The sequence below is a fragment of the Carassius gibelio genome, chromosome B13 (assembly GCF_023724105.1).
Source record: "Carassius gibelio isolate Cgi1373 ecotype wild population from Czech Republic chromosome B13, carGib1.2-hapl.c, whole genome shotgun sequence".
In the NCBI taxonomy this organism is placed as follows: domain Eukaryota; kingdom Metazoa; phylum Chordata; class Actinopteri; order Cypriniformes; family Cyprinidae; genus Carassius; species Carassius gibelio.
The window spans coordinates 24,811,550-24,839,484 of record NC_068408.1 but is presented as its reverse complement, the minus strand read 5'-3'; the positions used below and the strand labels follow the sequence as shown (position 1 = coordinate 24,839,484).

Here is a 27,935-nt window from a genome sequence, read left to right as displayed (position 1 = left end):
CAGTAAAGGCATTTATTTGTTATATGTTACAAAATATTACTAAAATACATAATATTTTTATTTCTAATATATTAACTTTGTTCATCAAAGAACATTATTATTACTATTTTTTTTTTTTATTATTATTATTTTATCTCAAATGTTGGTCAAATAAATGTAGCATTGGTGAGCATAAAAGCCTGAACACTTGAACTCACAGGGAAAGCACATCTACTATTACGTCATTTCATTACTTTTACTTTAAAAGCAAGCTGTAACTGGCATCTGTGACGTACTTATGGATTTACTCCTTTATTTTCAGGTTGTTGTGTTTTTGAATCCGCCAAGCGTTTAATGGGACATTAGGTATTAACACTGTGTGTTTGTGTGTTTTTAGGTACAGCATCTCCTACATTCCATTTGCACGGTAAGTAAACACCTCCTCACATGTGTTCTTCAAAATTGATTTGATTTTTTTCCTACATTTTTTTTTTAAACCCTTAGTAACATTTTGTGCATTTTGTTAACTTAATAATGTTATTATTCAGAAAATGAAATATCACAGAAGAAATGATTTAATCAGCCATGTCGATGTTGTAAAATAAGGCAATGACAGGCAGTTCATTCCAAAGATTTTACCACATTGAAGTGTGCAGTGTTGCCTGGCAACTGTAAAAGTTCTACAGGTAAAACACAGAAACAATATTTGCAATGTTATTGCAGTCCTGCAGCTAGTTAAGTCTGATGGTGTGGCCTTGGTTGTGTGGGCTCTACCTGTCATGTGCATCACCAAAATTAAAACTGTAGTTCTCCAGTTTAAATACCAGTTAACTTTGGTGGAAGCTAGAGTTTGTCTCCAAATGGCAGCGTGTCAGACAGTGACACCGTCTCTCAGTTCATGTTTGTTGGGTGGGATTGGGTTGTGTACACATGGGGAGCTGATTCTCTGAATGAAAACATGTTGTTATTTACTCATGGGCTTGCCTTCACCATATGGCACTAATCCCCCGCTGGAGCCGCTCTCCCGGTGCCATGCAGACAGCTGCTTGTTTATCCACTGCAATCCTGAGCTCAGTAAAGTTCTTTATCGGAGACCTTTATAAAGACATTTAAAGGGTATTTTGCTTATCCATATCTGTTTCTTGTTTTGAGTTTTATTGTGGCAAGCTACACTCAGGAAAAAAACTGTCACTGGGGTTGTACCTTTCAAAAGGTATACTTTACATAGCTTTTTTTACGGTACCAATAATGAAAACTTTTGAAAAGGTACCGCAACAGTGACGTTTTTTTTATACTTTATACTCAGACGTATACTGAGACTGATTAAAGTATGCTTGCTCTTACCTGTTGAAAGTTTGTTACATCTTGGATAGGCAATTTTAGTTAATATCAATCCTTTATAAATCTTTTTTATAAGCATGTATGTCATGACTTCTAAAAGGGAGCCATATAAATAGAGAGTAATTCATCCAAACTGCTAATTCCGTCATGGTTTGCTTACTTTCAATACTTTTTTTTTAAATTTTTTCTGTGGGGCACTAAGAGAAGAAATTCAGAAAAATGTTTGTGCTGCTCTTTTTCATACAATGGAGTGAATAGGCCACAAAAAGATCCAAAAAAGACGATAAAAGTACAATAATCGTACTGTTAGGGGGGCTGTATGGCATCCTTTTTGACTGTACTAAAGAAAAAAAATCCCATAATGTTTTTTTCCAGAAAACAATGCTACAGCCAGTTATTCTTCTCTAAAATTCGCGTTCCGTGTTGGAATGTATGTTTTTATTTTGGTCTGTGTGACTCCACCCACTGCCAATTTACCGAATTGAAATGCCAGATGGTGGAAAACACAGCATATTGTAGCCATGGAATCCAGCAAACAAACTGGATTCTCAGATCACCGGTTCTACCCAAAAAGAAACTTCTATGGCATACCATACAGTATGAAGCACCGTTCGCACCAAGAACAGAAACTATAGAGATAATGATATTAGAGTCTACACCAGCGAACGATATCGTCTGTTTAATCTCAGCGCAGGATGAATTCTGATTGGATGTCAATGTTTGTATCATTCATCAGCTGAAAATGATTCCAAAGATATTGTTTCTCTTTGCCTTTATAGTTGTAGTGTGGACTTTCTTTATTATTGAGAACGATTTTTAGAACTATATATTTATCATTATCTTTATAGTAATCGTCCTAAATATGATCAGGGCTTATGTACTCAATATGGCATCCAGCGTGGGCGTAGAGTCTGAGTACGAGGTGCGGGAGAAACAACTCTCTCCAATATTTTGTATTTGGACAATAGTGTAACTGCAGTGGAGAGGAAGGTTATCAGTGATTAATGAATAAAAAAAAAGAGCAGCCAAGGAAATTCTACAAAATGTCCTATTTTGTCTTCCATTGAATGCCATGAGAATGAGTAAATTACAACAGAAAGCAACAAGAAGAAAAATGTGGTGTAGAAAATTGCAAGTGGAAATCATGAAAAGGGGTGGTGCAACACATTAATGTAAAAAATAGCCTGTGGTAACACTCTATAAACTAAACAAAAGGCATCGTAAACAGCTTACAACACACAAAGTATTCAAGGGGCTTTGACTGGAATGTCAAGCATCATTGGATTTCTAACTAGAAAATAATCTTTGTAACATATAGCATCTCTTGCTGAACCAGACAACCCCCTCCTTTCCTGACAGAGGTAATGGTGCATGTTTCTGATGGATTCTGACAGCAAGGATGCCCCATCCCCCCAAACTTACGCCCTGCCTGCTTCAGAAAACAGTTCTTCGCCAATGATTCCCTCTGTATTCCACCTGCTGCTTTAGTTTCATCCGCAGACCAAACCCTTGACTCATCTTTCCATTTTTCTGTAGATACTTCATCTTTGGATGCCCCTCTCACACTTGTTTCATTGATGATCGTTTTCCTAGAAATAGCCGCACACTTTGACAAGCTCAGTAATGCTGTTGATGGGTGACTGGGAATCATGGGTTGGGGCTCATTTCATTGTGTTTTTGCTGGATTAGCATGAGCTGTTTATCCCACTAATCTCTGTTTTGTACATTGGGCTGTGCACATGTTTTTTTCATGAGCATGCTGCATATCCGCAATCTAATATTGTGATGATTTTAATGCACTTTTTATTTGGCCATTAGGAAGTCCATGTCATTAGATCCAAAGTCCATGTCATTAGTTTAAATTCACTGTTCTTTGTCTCTCCAGTATGAGAGTGTTAAGATGTTTACACAGTGATTTAAACCGCTTATCCATATCTTGTTTGAATTCTGTATGAATTTGTTCTGTGAAACAAATCCAAAAAAGAGTGCCATGATTTATTTATTTGGTCTATAATGAAAGTTTGGATCACAACAATGTTTATAATCTTTACAAATATTTTTGTATTTGTGTGTGTGTTTCATGGTGCAAATTATAAATTCTAATCATTTCCTTGTACAGTTTTGAAATGGATGAATAATTGATTTCAGTTGATTCAAAACATTTTTTTGATAAGTACAGTGATGGCCAAAATAATTAGAACACTAGTATTTTTTACCAACTACTTTTACTGCAGTGTCAGTAGGAAATATCAGTTTACATTTCCAAACATAAATTTTGGCCATTAATTGTAATAATCCATTCAGGTTTTTGTTTGCACAAGGACCCTGTCAACAGCCAGTGCTCCACAAAAACACACAGGGGCCACAGTATAAAAGGGTGCCGGGAATACACATCATCCTCTATTTCATCTTCAGGAATATTTAGTTTGAAGCATGCATTTCCGGTAAGAACAGTTTCTCTTCTTTACCATGGCAAGCACTAGTAAGGTGTTTAAGAAGTGTGTGGATCCGTGTCCTCATTATTTGACACCTTATGATACACACAATCTTTTTTTTTTTTTTTGCGCCAGTGTGAGCTTTTTTTTTCTATGAAAAAACTCCGCTCTCATTCGTCTCTCTTTTCGGGCTAAGAGGGACAGCCATTGGCCCCCTATGGTTCAGGATCCTCGGTTGCTGAGGCACTGAGGAAAATGAGAATGTGGGGATCTTAGATAGACCTGGCTGATGAGTTAAAAAAAATGGTCTTTCCCTTTCGCGCTCATCAATCATGGACTAGAGTGAGCTGCTGGACGACGATGGTCTGATCCAGCAGCTAATGCTTTGCTGGCTCAAAGCCAGGATGAGCAGGAGATGTCAGATGAGGACGGAGTCCTCCCAATCCTCCTGCCTCGTGTATGATGAACTGCTTGAGCTTATGGAGCCATGCCACGGTGAGGCTTGAATTGCCATTGAAGCAGGCCAAGAAAGTGATACCTCAACGAGTGTTTCCTTTTCAGCCTTAGCCCCACCAGCTTTCAAGAATGATAATTATTCCTTTCTAGCCGTGAGTCTTCCATTTCTTCCCGATCTCCACAAAAAGTCTCAGAAAAATACATTCTCGTCTTGCATCCATAGATTTCAGCATACTAGTTATGCCATCATTGAGGGGATACGTGATAATGGTTATGAGATCTTTACACTATACGCTGGCCTGCTATCTCTGTATGGTGGAGTCATCTTCTCTTAAGGCTCCCCCCCTGCCGTCCAAACCCCTTCAGGATACATCTCGTTTGAATGGCAGGTCAGGCTGCAGCCTCGTCGCACACCATGGTGGTGATTCAGGCTCATCTGCTTAAAGACCTGGATAAAGGTCAGGGTCTTTCCCCTGATAAGTTGGCTGAGTTGCGCTGCACCACAGATCTTGCACTCCATGCAAGTAACCATTGGCAGATCCCTGGTGGCCATGGTAGTTACAGAGAGACATCTGTAGGTGAATCTGATGGATATCAGGTCGAAAGAGAGAGGCTTTCTTCTTGATTTGCTGGTTTCCCCTTGTGAGCTTTTTGAAACTTCTGTTGAGATGGTGGTTGAGAAGTTTAAGGAAGCCAAGATGTGTTGGCTACATTCAAATTCTTCATACCACGAAGGTCTAAGTTTGAGCCCAGACCAAAAAGGGGTCCTGGCCCATCTCGATCTAAGGATCAGACGCAGACTCAGAAGACTAGTGTGGCAACTCGCGTCCCTCCCCTAGAGGACGTAGTGTCTCGTTCCCTTCTCAGGGAACCATAGTTATATATACGTAACCTGAGAAAATCTCTGTGAGGAGCACTGGCTGCTGTCATGTATACAGTCAGGTCCATATATATATTTGGACACTGACACAATTTTCATATTTTCAGCTCTGTATACCACCAGAATAGATTTAAAATGAAACCATCATGATGAATTTGAAGTCCAGACTTTAAGCTTTAAATCAATGGGTTGTACAAAAATGTATGCTTAGAAATGACAACTAAACTTAATACACAGTCAGTCACCCCTTTTTTTCAGAGTTTCAAATGTAATTTGACAGAAATATAATCTTATATATATAAATATTAATATTTTGTTGAGAATCCTTTGCAGGCAATGATTGACTTAAGTCTTGAACTCATGGACATCACCAAAGACTGGGTTTCCTCCTTTGTGTGGCTTTGCCAGGCCTTTACTGCAGCTGACTTCAGTTATTGTTTGCTTTTGGTTCTTTCTGCCTTTAGTTTTGTCTCCAGCAATTAAAAGGCTTGTTAAATCAGGAGAATGACTTGGCTATTGAAGAATATTCCTCTTTTATTACTTTCAAAAGCTCCTGGATTGCTTTTGCTGTAAGTTTAGGATCATTGTCTATTTCTACTATGAAGTACCATCCAATCATCTTTGCTCCCTTTGACTGAATCTGGGCAGAGGGGATATCCCTGTACACTTCAGAATGCTTCCAGTGCTTCTGTCTTCTGTCATGTCATCAATAAACACCAGTAACCCAGTATCACTGGAAGCCATGCATGCTCATGCCATCACACTGCTCCACCATGTTTCACAGATGATGTTGTATGCTTTGGATCATGACTTGGTCCATGCCTTCTCCTTACTTGAAGGGTCACATGATCTCCCTGAAGTCTTCTTTTGATTGTAGACTTTGACAGTGACACACTTACCTCCTGGAGAGTGTTCTTCTCTTGGCTAGATGTTGTGAAAGGGTTGTTCTGTACCATGGAGAGGACTCTCCAGTCATCCACCACTGTTGTCCTCCATGGACATCCAGGCCTTTGTATGTTGCTGAGCTCACCAGTGCCGCCTTTTTTTCTCAGATGGTACCAAACTGTTCGTTTGGCCACTCCTAATTTTCCTCTCTGATGGATTTTTGTTTTTGAAGACTAACATTTGTCTGTTTCACTTGCATGGAGAGATCTTTTGAATGCATGATGTGGGTTCACAGCAATTAAATTATTTTTTTAGGTATTTGAGTACTTCGACTTAAATAAAATTCAAATAAGTTAAGCTTTACAGTTTTTATTTGTTAATGTTAATTCAAGTAATAAAAATAAAGGTTTAATTATATATATATATATATATATATATATATATATATATATATATATATATATATATATATATATATATATATATATATTATTTTTTGTGTAATAATAAGTAATAGCAAATGTTTTTACTTTCAGTTTAATCCTTGTTTGTGTGAAATGTCTTGCTGACTGTAATCAAAACTTTTCCACTTTTTTTTTTGTTTTGTTTTTTCACCATTTGAGATCGAAATATTGACACTGAAAATATTAGCCTGACAAATATGTTTAGCCACATCAGCCCAGCCCTAATATGCAGCTCAAGGTCTTGTATCCCTGCTTGAAATAATGGATCCTTTGAGTAAAACATGTAAAGAATATATAAATGAAATAATAAGAAAATAAAGTTTATTGCCCAGCCTTAATATCTACCCCTCCTTCTCTGTATAGTACTTATGTGTAACAATATAACACATTTATATTTGTGGGAATAATATGCTAAAAACAATCCCTTAATGTCTCTACTTTTGTATTAGCCACAAATGTTTTTTTGCTCTCTGGTCATTAAGGTCTGGCTTATTCAGCTTTTATCTCTATTTTATTTTTTGTGAAGGAAATCCGCTCGCTGCGCTGTAGAGCCAGGGCTTCCGTTGCTCCAATATTTCATCAGACAGCACGGGGAGTCAATCATCATTTATTTATGTGCTGTATGTGCAGAGCTTTTAAGGCCAAGCTCTAAACAGTCTCCTGATCGCACTGCTGTGTGGGTGCGTGTAATGCAGGAGGGATGAGTAACAGATCTGCAGACGTTCGTCAGTCTCCCTCCCTATTCTCTCGTTCTTTTTCTCTCTGATTCTCTGCTCTTTCTTTTAACCTTGACTGCTTTCACGCCTCCTCCACTTCCTGTGAATTTTGAGCATGACCAAGTCTGCATAGCAACACATTTAGAGAGGGTGATAGAGGCAGAGGCGGAGGAGAGAAGAAAAAGGGTGGATGCTGAAGCGAGGAAGGCACCGTGACCTTGTTCTGCTGTTGCCTTGGAGACCGTGATGGTTACCTCATCGTTTAGCTCCATATCAGGACTGAGCGACGTCACTAAAATATATATTTCAGCCTAATAATTTCATCTTAATATTTATTATGCATTTGCTGCTGTGTCCTAATAAGACAGGACCGTCATTTTCGAGCAAAAAGCCATTATTGTTGTGTGTGTGTGTGTGTGTGTGTGTGTGGTCTATATTTTTAATTTAAGCATTTTACAGAAATTGCTTACTGTCCTTGTAACAGAAGTTTAAATCTGATACATAAAAGATCAAAGAAATGTGCCTAGAAACAGAAATAAAAGCCGATACAATTTTTGATTTGAATATTTATAAATGTTGAAATTAAGATTAATAAATGCTTTAGAGCTATTTTTTATTATCTTAACTAATGCAATTGACAAATATGAACAAATGGAACCTTACTGTAAGCGTTACCAAATCTTTTACTAAATCTTTACTAAAATCTTTCACTAAAACGACTGCCCCAAATAATGCATTACAGTCATCAAAATCTATAACCCTCACTCCACAAGGGGGTTGGTCATACGATGGATTCCCGCCAAAACACAATAAAATATGCAAGAGCTCTGTCTAACTACAACAAAGAAAAGAAATTGTTCAAAACAAGCCGGGTTTTTTTTTTTCTCCTCAGAACAAAGAATTAAATTGAATGTTAAGGTAATAAAGCGCATTAACATGCAGCTGTGAGTTTATTTGGGATTAGTTCTGGTTTTCATAATCAGTATTTTCATTATCCATCTGTTTCTCTGGATTATGCCTGTGACCCCCCCCCCCCCCATCCATATGTTTGTCGAGTCATCAGCTGTAAGCATAAATGTCTTTTTTGTTTTCACAGGGATGCTGTTATTAAGTGTTTCACCTCCTGTTTGAGCTAAACTCTCCAGTATTTCATCTGACGACCAGACCTGCAGAGTAAATACGTAAAAAAAAAAAAAAAAAGTTTGTTTTTCCCTTTGATCTCCAAGCCACGCTGTCCTCCGTGACCTTAAAACCTTTGCTCTTTTGTCTTAATATAATAATTTTAAATGAACATTGTGTAATATTAAGGGTGAATATGTCATATCTGCATTTATTACTAGCCTTACTTTTTTTTTTTCTAAGGTTTTTTTGATATTTTTATTTTGTGTGTGGCAGATAAATGCTTAATAGAGGATATACTGTGAGTAAAAAAGTGCCTTGTTATTACATGTGATGTTTATGAATGAATACTACTGTTCACTTTTGTACAGAAAAAAAACTGCATTTCTACCAAAGCAATTCTACCTTTCCGTATGATACCATACACCAAATGAATAAATGCAATCCTCAAAATGTGTTCTTTCATTGGTTTGTGATGTTATGTGTCTGTTTAACAGAGGGTTAACGTGTCAGATGTTATAATCTTCTGACTGATGTGTTCAGAATAATAATGTTGGTTGTTTGAGCCCAGGGCACCTCAGACATCTGTCTCACCACACACTCCGAGTCTCTGGAGATCAGCTGAGGGTGTTCCATCCGTATAACCTGCGCTTTCTTTTGTGCTTCAAGAATCTACTGTATGTTTCTGTTTAATACACCTATACCATGTACAGGTTTGTTCCTTGCCTCCGAGCCTCACGTGTTCTTCACATGACCTAATAACCTGGAGTCTGTTTTTAGACCACCTCAGGAAGGAGACTGTGGTTCCACAGATGCGGTTTCCATGACAACTGTGGGAGGGCTCTGTGTTCTTGAGCATCCCTCCTCCACCGCACACTTCTGTGCACAATGCTGATCACGTGGCAGTAATTACCTTGGTGGGATCGTGGGTATAACTGTGGATAGACCCTCCAGCCTATGGCTGAGAAGATGCTTTAGATTTCACACTCCAAAAAACACAAAGTGAGAATATGTAGGCCATTTCACATCGGGTTGCAAACCATCAGTTTTCATCTTGGTTCATTTTGATTCATATGAAAGCGTTTTACTGTAATCTCTCATTTTACATTTCATTCTGATGGCAATCTTTGGATGTTGTTCATGAGAAGGAAGCTCTTTTTGTGTGCTGCTTAATATTAAAGAGAAACCTATTGATTTCCCCCATCATTTGACTGGAGCTGGAGCACTTCACAGTGGCTGGGTGACAGAACGGCTGTCATTGAGGGGGGTGACGGATCAATAACGATGGAGGTTGCTTGTCTTTATCCTCCTCTGTGTTATGCCAAGGTCACCAAGGACAAAATATTGACAATCAGCAAAAAAAAAAAGTGCATTCGATTGCATCAGCGTCCATTCCAATACATCACTATTTCAAATCTGATATCCTGTTCTAATTATATAAAGAATAATGTGCAGATAATCATTATCCCAAAAATTTTTTGGACACTTTTATTTTTTATATTTTTTATATAATAACAATTTTATGTTTTATATTAAGTATTCAATATAACAGCATTCGTTGTGTAATGCTGACTACCACAAGAATGTATTTATAAACTGTCTTTAAAAAAGAGCAAAAACCAAATTTATAGTTAGACATGATTAATAGAAGTAAATGGAGAGAAAAAATGCAGAACTTAAAATGTAAAACTATACCTACAATTTATTTATAATTATTATTATTTTTGTGTGTATGTGTGTTAAAAGTTGTGTATAGGCTTAAGCTTTAAATCTATTATTTAAGCCAAATATATATATATATATATATATATATATATATATATATATAGATAGATAGAGAGAGATTTACGTTATTTATTATTATTTATTTATTTTTTTTTACTAAAAATCATGATAAAATAATTGTAATGTTAACGGATGGGCCCCATTTCCTCTTATTATTTTATTAATTTATTTATTGAAGAAAATAATATGGTATGGATTGTCATTACATTTATAGAAATTCAATATTAAACAGACAAACATTTATTTAGAAGCCTTTTTGTTTGGTTTAAATAAAGCAATATATTGATAAATATAAATACTGTACATAATATAAATACTGTATAGATAAAGCTATAGCTAAATATAAACACTCATGACATCCATGGTTAATGATGAACCACACAAGTGATTACGCAGCTACAACAGTGAGGACTTGGCTGTATTGTTTTGTGTCGTGTTTAATGCAACGAGCTTTTATTAGGTACATTCATAGAGGCACTTGTGTGAGCATGGCTTTGTTGTTTTTATCTTTATGCTGTGACCACGCCCCTTCTGCGCGACGCCGGATAAAGCCCGCAGATGCCCCGCCCCTTGTCAGTCTAGCGGAGAGATGCGGAGCGAGATGGACTACTGCGTCTAAAACCCAAAGATCAGGTGGACCGAGGCGAATGGACCAATATTTCTCCCATCACTCACGCACAGATTATTACTTCATTATTTCGCGCACCGATAGCGTTCAAAATGCCTTTCCCACCAATAAACCTGCACTCACGGATATCCTCGCCTAGAAAGGAGCTGTTCAGGAAAAAGAAGAGCAGGGACAATGTCGCACCTCCTGAACCCGCGTTCAGTCAAAGGACAGGAGACGACAAGGAGTCGGAGAAAGATAAACTATCCACATCGTGGACATCGGCCAATCTAAAGCAGCTGGGACGAAGCAAGCCGAGCAGAGTGCCTCCAGATCCCGAGACGGACAGCAAACATTCGTGGTTGAGCGTCCCCAAACCCTTGGCTACCTCATGCGAAAGCGTCCCACGGTCCAGTTCTGGAGAGTCCAGCCATAAATACGCCTCCAGGAACTCTCTAGCAAAAGAAGGCGGCGAGCAAGAGATCCACTTCTCCCTCAGCCTGACCCCCGAAGCCATCCTGGTCATCCAAAAGCGCAACCTGGAAAAGCAGATGATGGCCAAGCAACAGAAGTGCTGCGCTTCCGCGGACTTGCGACACCGGCGGGTTTTCCCGTCGAAGAGAGCTCAGGGCAGCTCCAGTAACAAGAGCTCCGGACCTGTTGCCAAACTGGACGCGTCCAATGACATTAGCACCATTGTGAAGATCTCCCTCCTCAACGATCAGTATAAATATGATGATGTGGAGTACGAGGAGGAGGACGGAGACGTGGACGAGACAGTCATGCGGAAATGTAAAGAGTGGCTCAAAGGTGTGGAGAGTGCTGCTGCTTTTGGGAAAGTGGATAAACTGTCACCTCTGCCTCATATTAAAAGCTGATTAACCCGAACTCAGCCTACTTCATTCCACACCGAAAGGTCCACTGTGAAGTCTTCAGTTCACGAGTTATGTGTCAAACACAAAAGTCACCTAATTTGCTTTTAGAAATAATGTCACACAGAATGCGTGCTTGCGTTGGACGGAGCGCAATGTAATATAGAATACTGAGTCGCCTTTGTAAAAGTTGAACTTCAATTTTAATGCACATGTGGCTCTCGCACACAGGACGCGTTCTTCTTTTCAGCAACAGATTTTAACTTGACTGTGCGACTTAAAATCTTGGCACACACACACAAATATATATGAAGTTATTGGAATGGAACAGAATGCAGAGGTGCTCTAAAAATGATTGTTTTCACATTGATGCGCCATTAAACCTGATGGCGCAAGTGGCGATGCACTGGCCAAAAAACAACCTTATGACGCAGCGCACATAAAGCAACAATAAATAAACATGTCTGACTGAACGCAAGAACGCGTCCTTTGCGTACACACACTCAGCGTTTTTAATGGACTGACTGGAATGTTTTTTTTTTTTGTTTTTTTTTTTTCTGGATTGAGATGTATTGCTGATCACTGAATTTTTGCAGGTTACCTTTACGCATTGAATGAGAAGCAGTCGTGTTTTTTGCACATTGCTATTGTTTTCACTTTGATGGGCTGAATGACGGATGTTTGTTTCGATCTGTGGAAGTGAGAGGATGCGAATGTCGACCGGTGAAAGGCATCCAGAGGCCACGGTCCTTCCTTTGTGCCAGAAAACAATAGCCATCAAGGCGACACTGTCTGAAAGCCTTAGAATAGACACTTAATATCTGAAACTTGTTAAAAGTTTGTGTGTAATATGCACTCGGTGACTGTTTGATCGACGAACCAGCCGTGTACAGTATTTATTTTGCAACGTGTGTTTATATGCTGTGTGTTGTTCCAGGTCATTTATAAGGTTTCTGATAATAAAATCGAAAAGACATGTTTTCATTAGTATTATTATTATTATTGAAAGAACATCTGTGAACAACCAGTAATAGCTTTAAAATGGCATACAACTTTAGGCCCTATGTGAATTATTGGTTTTATTGAGTATGCCTTACAGAATCTCCTCTAGGCCCAAGTGTTCCATTTATTTTATTAACATTCCAATTCTAGACATTCTAACATTCTACAGTAAATTGTTTACATCTTCAAAACACTCGATGAATATGAAAATAAATCAGAAACATAAAAAGGTTAACAAAAATGTTATTGTGTGAAAGGCAGATCGCGCTTCCTTCCTTTTTCTGCCGCTAGTCTTTACAAACCTTAAATGGGAAGACTTCTTACAAATATTAACTGAAGTAGGAAAAACCTGAGCACAATGCGCCTACAGTGAACAAACTGAAATGAATGAGCTATAAACTATTAAAAGAACTGAGGTTGTGAAGCTCGCGCCCGGGCAACAACCACTAAAACAGATCAGGACTGAAACTCATCACACTCAACTTTGAGCTCTTTCTGTGGAGAAGCTGTAACTGCAGATTGAGTTTAACAACGAAAACAATGCTTAAAGTCATTCAGAACATTGCTAATTCTTGAGGTTTAGCATCTGTTATCACAAATGCATGTACAGCAGTTAACACTACTGTGTTTAGCTAGCTGTTAGGAAAGCTGTTTGCTATAGTGGGGTGGTTCTGATGCAAAAACACTCAAAGACATAAAAACACTAGTTTGGTTTAGAACCTAATATTGAAAGCTTCAATAACTTAATTATTTGAATTGTGTATAATGTGTAAAAACAAAAAACCTTCAAAATTATGCATTTAGGTTTTTGGCTCTATCCAAAATGACTTTCTTTAATATGCATTTTGACTTCATGTCAGAGAGTTACAGTATTTATCCATATCTAAGTCGAATGCAAAAAGGTGATTTTTATGGTGAAAATTTAATTAAAGCTAAAACAAATCAAATATGTATTTCTCTGATAGATCAATCACTTTTTTTCCAACTCAAATGTCATACAAACAAACAAAAAGTTCATTTTCATGTAGTTAGTCAACATCTTCATAGCTTCACTGGCCTGATTATGACAATGAAAACTGAAGATATTTATCATGTCAGTTTACTGCCACCTATCCTGGACTCTTACAAATCAGCACAATGTCCAGAAAAGGTAGGACTAACAGCATTCATTACAGTTAACAGAATAAAATACTTCTAAGTTGAAGTTTCACACAAGTCCCAAATGAACAAGGATTGTCTGTTCCTCAATCAAGCCACACATTTCTGTATTCATGTCAGTTCCTCTATGGGGTATGGCTTCAAAGTGACTGTAATCGTCTTACAACATCTCTGAACCTTATAAAATCCTATTCTTTTGTGTCCTCATCCTCATCCATGGAAAATGGTACAAACGAACAACTTTAGTATTGGTCACCCTAGTTACAACTAACACCAGGTCGGCTTCAAAAGTCCTTTTCATTACCCAAAGGCCCTTATTCTTTTCACAAACCTTTGCAAATTCATTACCCCACACTGTTATAGTCTTTGTACCCATACTTCAAAGCTTTCGTTCTAAATTCTGTCCCAATTTAGTCCACTCAGGTGGAGCTTACAAGTTGTTTTTAATGGGGATCACTAGATAGAAGTGTACTTGTGCATGGGCTCATGTTTGACCCTATCCAGCGTATTGCAGCAACCTGGTCTTCAAAAACCATCTTGACAGCTCTAACATAGAAATAATCATTGCCCACATTATTTTTTAAGAGTGGCTGTGTAAAGCTATAAGTAACTTAAATGTGCAAGGCTTCCAGTTATTTTAGCTCTGCAAAACATTCTGTTATGCTACTTGATTGCAAAAAATTGCAAAAAATGTTTTAAAGTTTCCCAAGTATTTCTTTCTGAAAAGTTTGTTAATGGAACCAAGGAAGAAGAATCATTTATGGGAATCAAATTCATATTTGCAGTCCTGTTTGCTCAGCTGTGGTGAAAACTGTCCAGCCTTGATTCATGCTGACACAGATGCTGCTAAAGCACCACTTCCTTATTTAACACAAAAGATAACTGTGTGTCCCTTCACCTTCTCTTATTGCTGCGGAAACAAACTGATTAATGTTCCTCTTTGTGAACAGCCACAAAGCATCCACTTCCTGAACAGCCCGAGCCTGTAAAATATAATAATGTTTGCCGGCCAGCCTGGCCGTTTCCAGAGATGTGCACACCATGAACTGATGAAGTACCTGTACTTACACAACAAAAAGGACAGTCTCCTCTCTTATTTGTGTTACTTATTAAACACGTATATGTCCCACATGTCATTCTTATTGGCATAGTCAATACTTGACTAGTGTAGACATTTGATGGTCAGGATATTTTCAAGATATTTTCATTAGCATCTGTTCCCATACATAGCAGTGATGATTATGATTTGTTTGGAAATGTTATTAAATACCATCTGTTAGACATTATTCTATATCTACAGGACACCAGTTGCATATGTAAGTTAGGCAGTTCATGTCACCAGTGCTGGACCCTTTTTGTGTGTGTGTGTGTGTGTGTGTGTGCATTCCTTAGTCAGTGGTGCACAGAAAGAGTTGTGTAATGATAAGTGCCCAGCATCATAAGAGGTCAGTATTGCATAAGAAGTGCCAGCAGCAGGAGGGAATTGTCTGTCCTGGACAGTCGCGTATTGAGGTGCCGCCAAATAACAGCCTTATGAAATGGGTTTCTGGGAAACTGAACAGAGACTGACAAAAATCTACTGGCTGTCTGTGTACTTAAGTGTCATTATAAAACAGTTCCACTTCTAAATTTGGACTGAGTCACTCAAATAAAAAAAATTACAATATACACAATATCTATATTAAAGCTTCAATATGCATATATTATAACTTGGATTACTTGTTTGTTTTTGTTGTTGTTTTTCCAGGTAGCATGATAAGTGTTTATTGGACATTATACCCATTGTATCTTATTAATAGCTCTGCCATTTTCAAAATCAACAAGCCAGTTCTAGCAAATGTATTTCTGTAATTGTTTTTCTACAGTAAGATGTTTTCCAAAATATTATGACAGAGACGTGAAAATGTACTGAAGAGTAGGAATGACTCAAGTCGTTTACCCATGGTAAAATCATCAGCATCATGTGGATTATTACTCTAATCTACACTCCTTTAGTTCTCAGTCATGCAAATTCAGGAAAACTCACACTATTGCTCACTGCTGCGTTGTGATCTCTGTGACGAGAGAAGAAAAATCATCCAAGTGTGATTTTCTTTCTGAAAGGCAGCCGGTCCATCTGAATGTCAGAGGCAGAGGAGACAACAAAGCCCCAGCAGAACAGAGCCGATGGTGATGACTTCTGCTCATGCTGTCGATTCTGATCAAGTGCTTATGAGGGAAGTCGTGGCCTAATGGTTAGAGAGTTGGACTCGTAATCGAAGGGTTGTGAGTTCGAGTCTCGAATTGCTCCCCGGGCGCCGTAGCATAAATGGCTGCCCACTGCTCCGGGTGTGTGTTCACAGTGTGTGTGCGTGTGTTCACTGCTGTGTGTGTGCACTTTGGATGGGTTAAAAGCAGAGCATGAATTCCGAGAATGGGTCACCATGTCACGTCACTCGCTGCTTGAGAGAAAATGAAAGGCACTATTATCAGTATTCCTTTCCTAATCAAACAATCTCTTTTCAGGATGTGCTTCATATGAAGTGTAGAGAAACCATAAGATCATATTGATTTCTACCTTAATTGAAGCTAGTCTGTTTAAATTAAACTGCAGCACATAATAAACCCAATTCGTAATCAGGATTCCTTGATGGACTAAATGGACTAAAGCGCAAACATTGTCAATGAAAGACAAAACTGAGTATACACAAAGTGAAGTCCACAGAAATACCGGTGTAGAAAAGGACCACAAACATTGTGATATATTTATATATATATATGGTTTTCACTTTATAGTGTGTTAATATTTACTAGCTGCACTGTAAATATAATAATGAATTAATGAGGCGTTTATATAGTTTATTACACTTTCACAATTGAACATATTATTGTTCTCCTTTGCTCTATGGTCTCATGCTTCCGTTGTCTTTTTCTTACATTCTAGCGCCATCTAGAGACAAACTCCAGACTGCAGCGCTTGAAAGACTGCTACATTACTGAGGGGAAAAGTTCAAAGATATAGACAAGAGATGAAGCTCCATGATTCCAGACCTAGAGAAGGATAGAGAGAAAAGGTTTACTCTATTTCTAAGAGTATGAATGAATTTCACTTCAGTTTGAAACACGAAACAGCTTAGTGATCATTCATGAACATAAAATTGAACTTTGATTTTTGTGATATTTAAATGTGTAAACCTTAAAAGTGGACAACAACACAGTGCCCTTCAAATGTATTGTGCAATTTAGAGTTAAGTATTCTATTCAAAATGTATTCTAACTGTAGGCCTCAGCAGTAGAGTTTTTACATCTTAGAACTAAATGCTAGATTTAAATATGAACCTTTTATCACAGCAAAGGTTCTAAACATACCCACCAACAAAAACAATGGAACATTACAAAACCTTTAAGTTCAACATTAAACCATTTTGATAGTTAGAAGTTCATATTTACATTTTAAAGTTCTTTATTGAACTCTAAAGATGCAGTCCCTTAAGAGTGTACACCCTCCTGGAATCAAGGACTTATTATTACTAATGAATCATTGAAGAGAGAGAGAGAGAGAGAGAGAGAGAGAGAGAGAGAGAGAGACCGCATAGTGGTTACCAGATCTTGCCAGTAGATGGCAGTATTGAGAAAACTTAGAGAAAGTGTTACATTGTTTTCTGTTGGACCTCTTTAAATGTATGTATATATATATATATATATATATATATATATATATATATATATATATATATATATATATATATATATATATATATATATATATATATATAGACCAGCTCACTTCTTCTAAACATGCAAAATGTACATTTCTTATTACATTTATTCTACAAACTTTTTTTCATTGGTATATTTGACTGATTCTGTTGTCAGACAACGGGATGCATATAATATAGTGACTGAAATGTGACCCATTAAGAGTAACCAGCACTCCTTTCCAAGATGTTAATCTACACAAATTTATAATCATGCCGTGCTGTGATTTTGGCTAGACTTGCATGCAAAATTAGAGAAGCAACATATTTGAAAGAATATATATATAAAATATATATATTTAGTCAGTGTAATTAAATCAAAGCTCTCTTCTGGTTATTATTGTGAATGTTGTTTAGAGGTGTATATTTCAAACTAAACTCACAAGTCAGCATCAAACCTCTTTTAACATCCAAAATGAGCTCCCGGACATTTGGATCAAAGCACATCCGCTCAACACGTACTGTATACACACACATGTCTATACACCACCTGTATAGTAACAAACACATCATCCTCATCAGTGGGGCATCCATTACCATTTCAAATAAAGTTGACCATTTCCTTTAGAGGAAGTCTCTGTACTGAAATATTCATGACAGTGCCCCACTGCAACCACACCAACAACAGCATCGACAAGTTTACAAGTATTCACTTTCTCACTGTGGCTGGTTTTAGTTCATAGCCCTGAAAATGTGTTGTCCTTACCTCGCTAAACTCCCATAGGAATGAAAAATCACCTGTGAAACCTCTTTAATGTCTCAGTTGTTTCTCCAAGACAGCGCTGAGAGTCAATTGAGATCAGATTGAGAACAGGGGTCTCACAAATGTTTCCTGTAGAATTTAGGAAGAAATCTCAACAGTGTCTCAGACTATGTTCAAATATGCCAAAACACTAAAATATCTACAAAAGACATCGATCATTTACTCTCAAAACCAAATGATCTATACTATTTACAGAAATTGAATAGGTCTATACTCTTACTATACGTCACAAATTGTCTCTGCATATTTTTATTCCTCCTAAAATGTATTTTAAGCAAAACCTCCAACCTAAAAAATTCCTGTGGCCCTGCTGAGGTGAATATAGGCTACAATGAGGACAAAACATCATGAAAAGTGAATGGCAAAACCCTCTTGAGCAGAAATCTATCTAGATGTCCATGTAGTGTCAATTGTGCTGTAGTGTAATTTATTGCAGGACAGTAGATGTGTGTCTCCCAGAGACACTTTGAAGTGTTACTGAAGTCTGGAGGATTGAGGAAGCCTGTCGTTGTGATATGGGGGAGCAGTTGGTGTGGACTTGTGATTGACTTTGATTTTGGCCGTCTGGGTTGAGGACAATAAGAAATTTTGAGACTGGGGGTTAAGGATGTGGGGGAGGGGTCACTGACTTATCAGTCTCCTCATATAAAAGCAAGACTTCTTCAGCGGGCTGTAATTGTGTCCTCTAATGACCAGCACTGGAGGAGAGGACAAAGGGAGAGCTATAAAGGATTTTATGGGCTGCCAGTAGGAAACCAAATTGCTGAGCAAATGAAACTGCCCTGTTGTTTCCTCAGCCCAGCCAAAATCTTTGTCCAGACTTCATGATGTTGAGCCGGGACCAAAGCAGGCTGAGCCAAGGACACCTGCTGGGGCCTAATTGGTCCCTGTTGCAGTTAATGGCTTCCTGTGGTTGCATGTTTACTTCTCATTGGTTTAGTATGCTGGGGGTTCCCATCTCTGCTAAAAAAATAGTGGCCCTTATGAGGCCCTCAGATTAAGATTTCAAGATCTCAACTCTTCCTCAATGTATCAAGCTGTGCATTAATTTGCCAAAATATAAGAGTCTGCATTCACCAGTTAGAGATCCTCTCTACAACCTCAGTTTACTGTTTCTGTCACAGAAGCTTGTCAGCATTCAGAGGTGCACCAGGTCAACCCCGTCACATACGCTGATGCATACCTGAGGTGTCTGCCTAAAACACGCTACTATCTGGTGAGACCAGCATTATGCCCTGCTTTCTTTCCCTGTAGATATTTACTTAAACTTTAAGTGATTAGACTTTAAGTGATTAAAATGCCTGTGAATAACCATCTCTAATCTGGCCTTCATGAGGTTCTGGAGCTGCAGAAACAGCTAAAATGACTCGGGTCTCTTCAGAGAGGTGTTCAGGGTCTGGACAGAACAGCACAGAAGCACACGTCAACTTCAGAAGCAACTACAAGCAGTGGGTGAGAGCTGATGCTTTGAACAGTGCTGTTTCCACACTGGATCCATGATCAATTCACAGAAGGTAGAACCTATTTGCTTGAAGATCAAAAATAAAAAAAGTAAGTTTTCCATATTATTAGAATTCTATTTATTTATTTATTTATTTATTTATTTATTTATTATTATTAAATACACAAGGTGCCACAGTAATAAGTTGGGCGATATAAGTAAAATATTATTGCAATCATTTCAACCAAACATCCATTGTATCCATGTTGGCAAAAAAAAAAAAAAAAAAAAAAAAAAAAAAAATATATATATATATATATATATTTTTTTTTTTTTTTTTTTTGAGAGAGAGAGAGAGAGAGAGAGAGAGAACTAAACAAAACATTGGACTGAGTTGAATGAGTTGTGGATCAAACTGACTCTTTGAACTGATTCACGGAAAACTTTGCTACTTAAGTTTACATCTTGAAAATTTAGGATTCTCATTTTTTTTATATTTTTCATTCATGCTGGAGCAGCACAGCAGCTATTCCAGCTCAGATGTGACTCTTGAGGATCTCCTGAAACTTCAGATCAAACCTGGTGACTCCACAGCTCAACACAAACATGTACGCTTATGATCATTCAATCAGTCACTGACCACAACACTTCAGCTGAACGTACAGTGCAATTGCCTTTCCTCCTTCTTTCTGTGCTCATGTCTTACTTATTGTTACAAAAAACATTTCAGTTCATTTCACTTACTGAAATGAAAAAAATACATAAAATAAAATAAAACAATAATAATAATGACTTCTATTTAGACTATTTAAAATGCTGCCAGGGTTGTAAAGGCCTGCAACTATTCTTGCTCCCCATGCTGTTTGCCCTGCTGACCTTACACAAACACACCTTCTGCTGGAAGCCGGTTTAACCTCAACTTTATGGGAAAAGAGAATTGATTGTTCACGTAGCAGTGAGATGACCAAACAGTAGTGAAGGAGGATCTCCTTCAGTCAGCACATCATGGACAAACATCACCCAGGGGAGAATGTCTAATTCATTTCACACACAAAAGAGACTGACCAATTTGGCCTGGGATGTCACATGATGCCGGAGGTCAGGGAATCTGTTTAACTGTTTGGAAAAGAGCTCTCTGGACTTTAAATAACCTTTCTCACCAAAAAGAAAAAGTCTAGCAAGTGAGTCAGCGACCATCCAGAACAGCATAAGGAGAACGAATATCTCAGATAAGCTGTTGTCTGATGTCCTTTTAGATTTATCTCATGAGGAGATTACAAATCTCAAATGTGTCTCCTGTAGACCAATGTCGCATGTCAGTTATTATGAATTTTCTATATAAAATCAAACATTCTTCCAAGACTAAATTATCTGAACTGTACTAATTAACATCGACTTTATCACCAACAAATGTCTCATTTGTTCCTATTTTTCTCCCTCTTAAGCATTTTGTAACATCTCCTGAGCAATGAAAGAGCGACCTCTGAGCAATAGGATTTTCCCCTGGTTCACTATTACTTCTAGCTGGCCGGCTGGTTACTTAGTTCTGTATAGACTGTCAAACTTCACAGCCACAGTAATTACAGCTGAGCCCAGAAATAGAGATATTTCAGATCCATAAATTACACATTCAAGTCTATTTCTTTTTATATTTACCTCCGATTGTTTGGTTTCTATGAGAGATGCTGAGTCCCAATATCTATCATCCATGTTGAATTTCACACCTTTTTATTTTCAGGATGGACAGTCAAATATGTCTGAGGAACCTCGCTCCATCGTCACTGAGTTGAAAGGAGAAATAGACAGAACAAACTCTTCCAAAATCTTACACACCCACTTTTTTTTTCCTTTTCTTTTTTTTCAGAGCATTAATTTTGAATCCAACATTACTGGTCTCTCTCTACCTATAGCCAAAACCACTCATCAACATATTCTTAATTTTATTCTCATCCTATCTGCCGGTCTACAGACTTGTAAGATGTCTGTTAGCTGCTACACAGTGCTGTGAGGAAACGCTCTGTATGGCCAGTTTGCACCCAGCAGACAAAGTGTGTCCTCACCCGGGTGTGCAGTGTTATCGGGTGTGAGCTGGGTTGTGTCTGAGGCTCTTCTTGAGAAGTAGCACATCATTAGGAATATATTAGCAATCCTATGCTCACTCCATTGGTTACTCACACGTATCGCCCAGGCTTGGCCGTGTTGCAAAGTGGGGAAAAAGGTGGAGATCCATCTCAATCTGAGAGACAGTAAAGAACGATCTTGTTACCCAGACACTGTGTTTTTTTGTGTCCATTTTCAATAACGTAACCTTAAAAGATGGAACTGAAAAGAAAGTATCATTGTCTCAAAGTCAATAGGGTTGACTGACTCCCGTTGTATGGGTAAAGCAATAAAAACATTTTTCTGAATCTTCTTTTGTGTGTTGAAAAGAAGAAAACTGCACTGGCTTGGAACGACATAAGGAAATACGTTTACAAACTTGAGCATTGTAGTAGAACAGTGTGTCCAGCTCAAACTAATCAATGTACATTTCTGAAAAATAGCTCTCAAAGGGTGTTTTAGTTATATAAGTTGTTGACTATTAGTATGTCTACTTTCTTCACAGATGCCAGTCTCAGTAAGAGTTGTGAATGCTTTCCAACAGCAAGGCAAACAGAGTTGGGGACAAGACGAAACTGAGCTAATGTTTCCTGAGGTAAGTGTCAAACCACAGCGTCTGTGATCCCAGTAAGCAGCAGTGAGACAAACACACCTGCAGCAGTCTCACACACAAACATACATAACTCTCACTTTCATCTACAATTATACAGACAAGTGAACTTTTAAAATGAGCTCTAGATATAATAGTTTTCCTATTAGATTTCAATTAGAAAAAAACTGTGTTTGGTCTCACTCCTTTCATTACACAATTTACTGATTATATGGTTTGTTGTAAATACATTACATAACTTTAGCAAGCACACTGCTCAGTCTACTTTCTGTTTACATTCTGAATTAATCTATTTTCAATATCAAGAAATTAACCTTTGAAAAACTATACCTTACTGATTACATATTACATACATGTTGAAAATTACATTTATTTATGTAATCAGGTTTGCTTATTTTAGATGTGCATTCTGAATACTTTTGGGTTACTTCTAGATTACTTTTGACATAACCTTTTTTATAGATTTAAATTGGATTAATGTTATAAAAAATATTTAAAAAGAGAAAAAAAAAATAGGGAGAATCAAAAAATCATGAATAATTTACTACCCCTGTGTGAATAATTTGTAATCATGTAATCTATAAAGAAGTAACTGTAAACGGATTATGAACATTTTAAAATGTAATATAATATAATTACAAGTACTTAATTTTTTGAATGTAATAAATCTAGATCACATGTAATCAGTTACTACCAGCACTGGCAATTTTACTAATTCATATTATAATCCATTCCACGTGGTGCAGTCCGACTGGCGATTGAACCATTGACAGACAGCATGGGAGTCAGATGCTCTAAGGAAGCAGTCTCTATAGCCTCAGTTGCTAGCACTCCTCTTAAATCTGGAGAACTGAGGTTTACCTGCACAACATCTTGTGCCAGCTTGGCTCCATTACACACATGTCACTAATCCTATCATCCGGGTCATGGCACCATTGTAAATGATTCTGCTTGCGATCAAATTGACAATTGCTGGCATTGGATTTGGTCAGACTAGCAACAGTGCTAAAGGCCAAGGCTTCTTTAGTGTTAGTTAATTGTGCACCTTTTAAAGCCAAGAGCTGGCCTCTAAACCTAACTCTCACCCGGGTCATGGCACCACTGTAATGGTTCTGATCAGGGAACAAACCGATTATTACCAGAGTGGGAGTTGGACACACTAACAACAGTGCTAATGACCACAGCCTTCTAGTGACAGTTGCTTGTGCACCTCTAAAGGCCAGGGGAGTGAGGTTTACGTGCACAGCTATCTCATACCACCTGGCCTCCATTACATATATAATGCAAAATGTTTCTGATTAGAAGAACCGGGAAAAGGACCTGTAGATGTAATATCATTGGTCTGTGAAGTCTGAAAAGTAATCCATCACAAAATGTTTAAAGGTGAAAAACTAAAGCCTCAATGGTTTGTGGAAGACTTATTAAATTGGATTACTTAGTTATTAAAACAATCTCTTAACTTAAGTGAACATTGCCTCAATATAACTTTTTGGGATATTTGAAGTTTTAATTGGAAAAACGCCATACAGACTGAAGGTGTGAAAACTATGGGAATTGTTGGAGTCAAAACTTTTTACAGAAAATCTAGAAGATATTATGTATTTTTGGCTGCTTGCTATATAAAAACTGGTGTTAAAGTAGTTAACTGCAAGACGCCAGTTGTTGCCAGAGTCCAGACCGCATGGAGGTGAGAGAAGAGGATGAAGAGAAGGAGCAGTGAAGCTGGGATGAGAGTGGAACCTGTAGAAAGACACGTTTTTCTCACACCTCCCTGTCATTGTGGACGTGTGCAAACAGAGCATTGGTCTGGAGGAGGGAGCATGATGGCAAACATCGGGCAGACAAGAGTTGGGAAGAGCCAGCAGTCAGGGGTATTACTTAGCCTTGCGGCCCACTTACAGCTGCAATGCACAGGAAAACACAGTCGGCACTAGACATCTATCACATGGACAAATGTGGGAATATAGATATAAGATATCTAAACATATTTCTTTTTTTGTTGTTAGCCTTTTAACTGAATACTTTTTTTGCATAAGAAAATAAGTATTGAATTTTTTAAGCAAAACCTTTTATGTGACTAATATTTTGGAGACGTGCTTATTTACCGATGTGAATAATTTTTATGTCTCCCAAATATTATATACAGGATACACACACAGTATATTACATATCAGTATATATATCATCCAGAAAGAGTTTACAATGCTTCACTTTTTCCACATTTTGTTATGTTATAACCTTATTCCAAAATGGATTAAATTCATTATTTATTTATCTATCAAAGTTTTGAGCAATACTTATGTATATATGATTTTTTGTTTTGTTTTTTATTTGTAATGAATTTGCAAACATTTCAAAAAATCTTCTGTAACTTTTTGTCATTGTGGGTATTGTTTTTAGAATTTTGAGGAAAATAATTAACATAATCCATTTTGGAATAAGACTTTAACATAACAAAATGAGGAAAATATATATATACACTCACCGGCCACTTTATTAGGTACACCTGTTCAATTGCTTGGTAACACAAATTGGTAATCAGCCAATGGCATGGCAGCAACTCAGTGCATTCAGATTTATCTAGACGACTTGCTGAAGTTCAGACTGAGCATCAGAATGAAGAAGAAGGGGATTTAAGTGACTTTGAAAGTGAATTGGTTGTTGGTACCAGACGGGCTGGTTTAAGTATTTCAAAAACTGCTGATCTGCTGGGATTTTCATGCACAACCATCTCTAGGGTTTACAGAGAATGGTCAGAAAAAGAGAAAATATCCAGTGAGCGACACTTGTGTGTTGGAAAATACCTTGTTGATGTCAGAGCAGAATGGGCAGACTGGTTAGAAATGATAGAAAGGCAGCAGTAACTCAAATAACCAATCGTTACAACCAAGGTATGCAGGATACCATCTCTGAACGCACAACACGTCAAACCCTGAAGCAGATGAGCTACAGCAGCAGAAGACCACACCGAGTGCCGCTCCTGTCAGCTAAGAACAGGAAATGGAGACTACTATTCGCACAGGCTCAACAGAATTGGACAACAGATGATTGAAAAAACATTGCCTGGTCTGATGAGCTTCGATTTCTGCTGTGACATTCAGATAGTAGGGTCAGAATTTGGTGTAAAGACCATGAAAGAATGGATCTACCCTCCCTTGTCTCAACAGTTCAGGCTGGAGGTGGTGGTCGTGTAATGGTGTGGGGGATATTTTCTTGGCACACTTTGGGCCCCTTAGTACCAACTGAGCATCATATAAACGCCACAGCCTACCTGAGGTATTGTTGCTGACAATCTCCATCTCTTTATAATTAGAGCGTACCCATCTTCTGATGGCTACTTCCAGCAGGAAAATGCACCATGTCACAAAGCTCAAATAATCTCAGACCGGTTTCTTGAACAGCTTGCAGCTTAAGGATGTGGTGGAACAGGAGAGTCGCATCATGAATGTGCAGCTGACAAATCTGCAGAAACTGTGTGATGCTGTCAATATGGACCAAAATCTCTGAGGTACGTTTCCAATACCTTGTTGAATCTATGCCATGAAGAATTAAGGCAGTTCTGAAGGTAACCTGGTAAGGTGTACCTAAAAAAAGTGGTGTGTGTGTATAAACTATGAGTCAAAAGTTTTTGATCAGTAAGATTTTAAATGTTTTTTTAAAGAATCATCTTCTGTTAGCCAAGCCTGCATTTATTTGATCCAAAATACAGCAAAAGCAGTAATAATGTAAAATATTTTAACTATGTTGTTAAACGATTATTCCTGAATAATCACATCCAAAAAATTTTTTTTTGTTTAAATAATATAAATGTGTGTACTGTGTATATTTATTATTTATATATAAATACACACACATACATGCATGTATATATTTAAGAAAAATATGTTTTATATATTAAATATATATGATTTAAATGTAAATTCATGTAAATATTTTCAAAATATATGTTGTACGTGTGTGTATTTATATATATATATACATAATATATACAAAATACAGAAAATGTTTATTTTGTATGCAATTAATCGTTTGACATCACAAATTTTTGCTATTTAAAATAACTGCTTTCTATTTCAATATATTTTAAAATGTAGTTTATTTTCTTTAATCAAAGCTAAATTTTCAGCATCACACACACACACACATATATATATATATATATATATATATATATATATATATATATATATATATATATACACATGTACACATGTACACATATTATATTTTTTGCCATATGTGGAATAGCCAAGTTTGGGCTGAAAGAGTTTAGGCATGTAAAATCAGTCATGGATCCTCATGTAAACCATTTTGTTGGGATCTAATGTCACTTTAATTTCATTCTAAAGAGTTTTCACACAATGTTACACCTGCTCCTCCTCACATTACAATGTGCTTGCATACAAACAGAGCTTCTCCACTGCATTCATTGCTGTTGTAGAAGCTGCAGACGTGAGGTCCACCTAACATCATTCATACAATGACGTGTGCCTATAAGCACCTACAGTATGTCAACAGTTCAGATGTGTCAGATGGCTCCCTCACTCACATCCTGTCACCTCAGGGTGTGAGCTGACACACTTTGTGGCCTGAAAGATTGTGAGGTGCACAGAGTAATACAGCAACTGTGAGAGATGGCACTTGTGTCTTCTGACTGATACGTCCTGCTGTCATGATATAAGCCATGGAAGTGACAAATATCAGCACTGAATGAATACACAAAACACTCTTCACACATTATTTTTGCTGCATAATTTAATGTAATGTCAAAGGGAACAATACTTTCCATAAGGGGAAAAGAGGACAGGATTTGTATCCTCATTGGATTGTGAAACACGGGTGTTAAATATCAGAATGGTGTGCTAAATATGTTTATCCCCTTCCTAAAATATGAAAGCAGCACTATACATTTTCATAAAGAATGATACATTCATACTGTGAAAAACACCAAAATATTATGTGTAAAATATTATCTGAAAAATAATATTAAATAATAATTAAATACCTAAACCGGCCTTCAGACCAAAAAATACATGCAGTAGGCCGACATGTTTTCACTTGGAAAATCAAAGTGACAAAATTTTCTAGTCTGCAGTCCACCTTTCTGGAAAAAGACAGCTCCAAGATGCAGGTCGTTTTTATCATCCTACATTCACATTAATATAATTAATTTGGCAGACACCTTTATCCAAATCTCTCCAGGCATAATACTAGAAGTAGTGCTACCAGTTAGGTGCACATGTTTGGATTATGTGTTCATGAAATGGTTGAATCTGAAGTTTTGTTGTGGAGATGCATGCTTCTTCTTGAAAGAAAGGTTTGGTTTTGCATTTTCAGCATTGTTGTTGTTTGTCTGTGTTCATTATTACAGAAAAGCCATCAGGTCACAGACCATTGACATTAAACACAAAATTAGATTAATGCACAACCTTTCACTCTCTCATTTGGCTGACACCCAGAGGTGAAAAATGTAATAGCATCTCATTTAAATGTATAAAAAGATATATTAATTTTTTTTGTGCAGAATTATGGCAAAAAATGGACTCAGTCAGCAATTTACAGAAGTTTTCAGCATTATATAATCG

At 37.4% G+C, this 27,935-nt stretch overlaps 2 protein-coding genes across 2 annotated transcripts in view; both read left to right on the top strand.

Annotated features, from left to right (window-relative positions):
• Nucleotides 1–8,728, top strand: part of LOC127970375 (vesicle transport protein SFT2A) — a 28,395-nt gene extending 19,667 nt beyond the window's left edge. Inside the window, exons 7-8 of the mRNA XM_052572926.1 lie at nt 377–406; nt 8,253–8,728. Coding sequence (XP_052428886.1) covers nt 377–406; nt 8,253–8,292 — 70 coding nt within the window. The 3' untranslated portion in view covers nt 8,293–8,728. The remainder of the gene's footprint in view (nt 1–376; nt 407–8,252) is intronic.
• A 1,869-nt stretch (nt 8,729–10,597) lies between these two features.
• Nucleotides 10,598–12,519, top strand: LOC127969737 (proline-rich protein 18). The gene has a single exon (XM_052571818.1). It carries the CDS (start codon nt 10,781–10,783, stop codon nt 11,543–11,545), a length of 765 nt encoding a protein of 254 aa, XP_052427778.1. The 5' UTR covers nt 10,598–10,780; the 3' UTR covers nt 11,546–12,519.
• The last annotated feature ends 15,416 nt before the right edge of the window (nt 12,520–27,935 follow it).

Excerpts from the sequence above, each read along its gene's own strand:
- LOC127969737 (XM_052571818.1), top strand. The coding sequence starts at position 10,781 with ATGCCTTTCCCACCAATAAACCTGCACTCACGGATATCCTCGCCTAGA.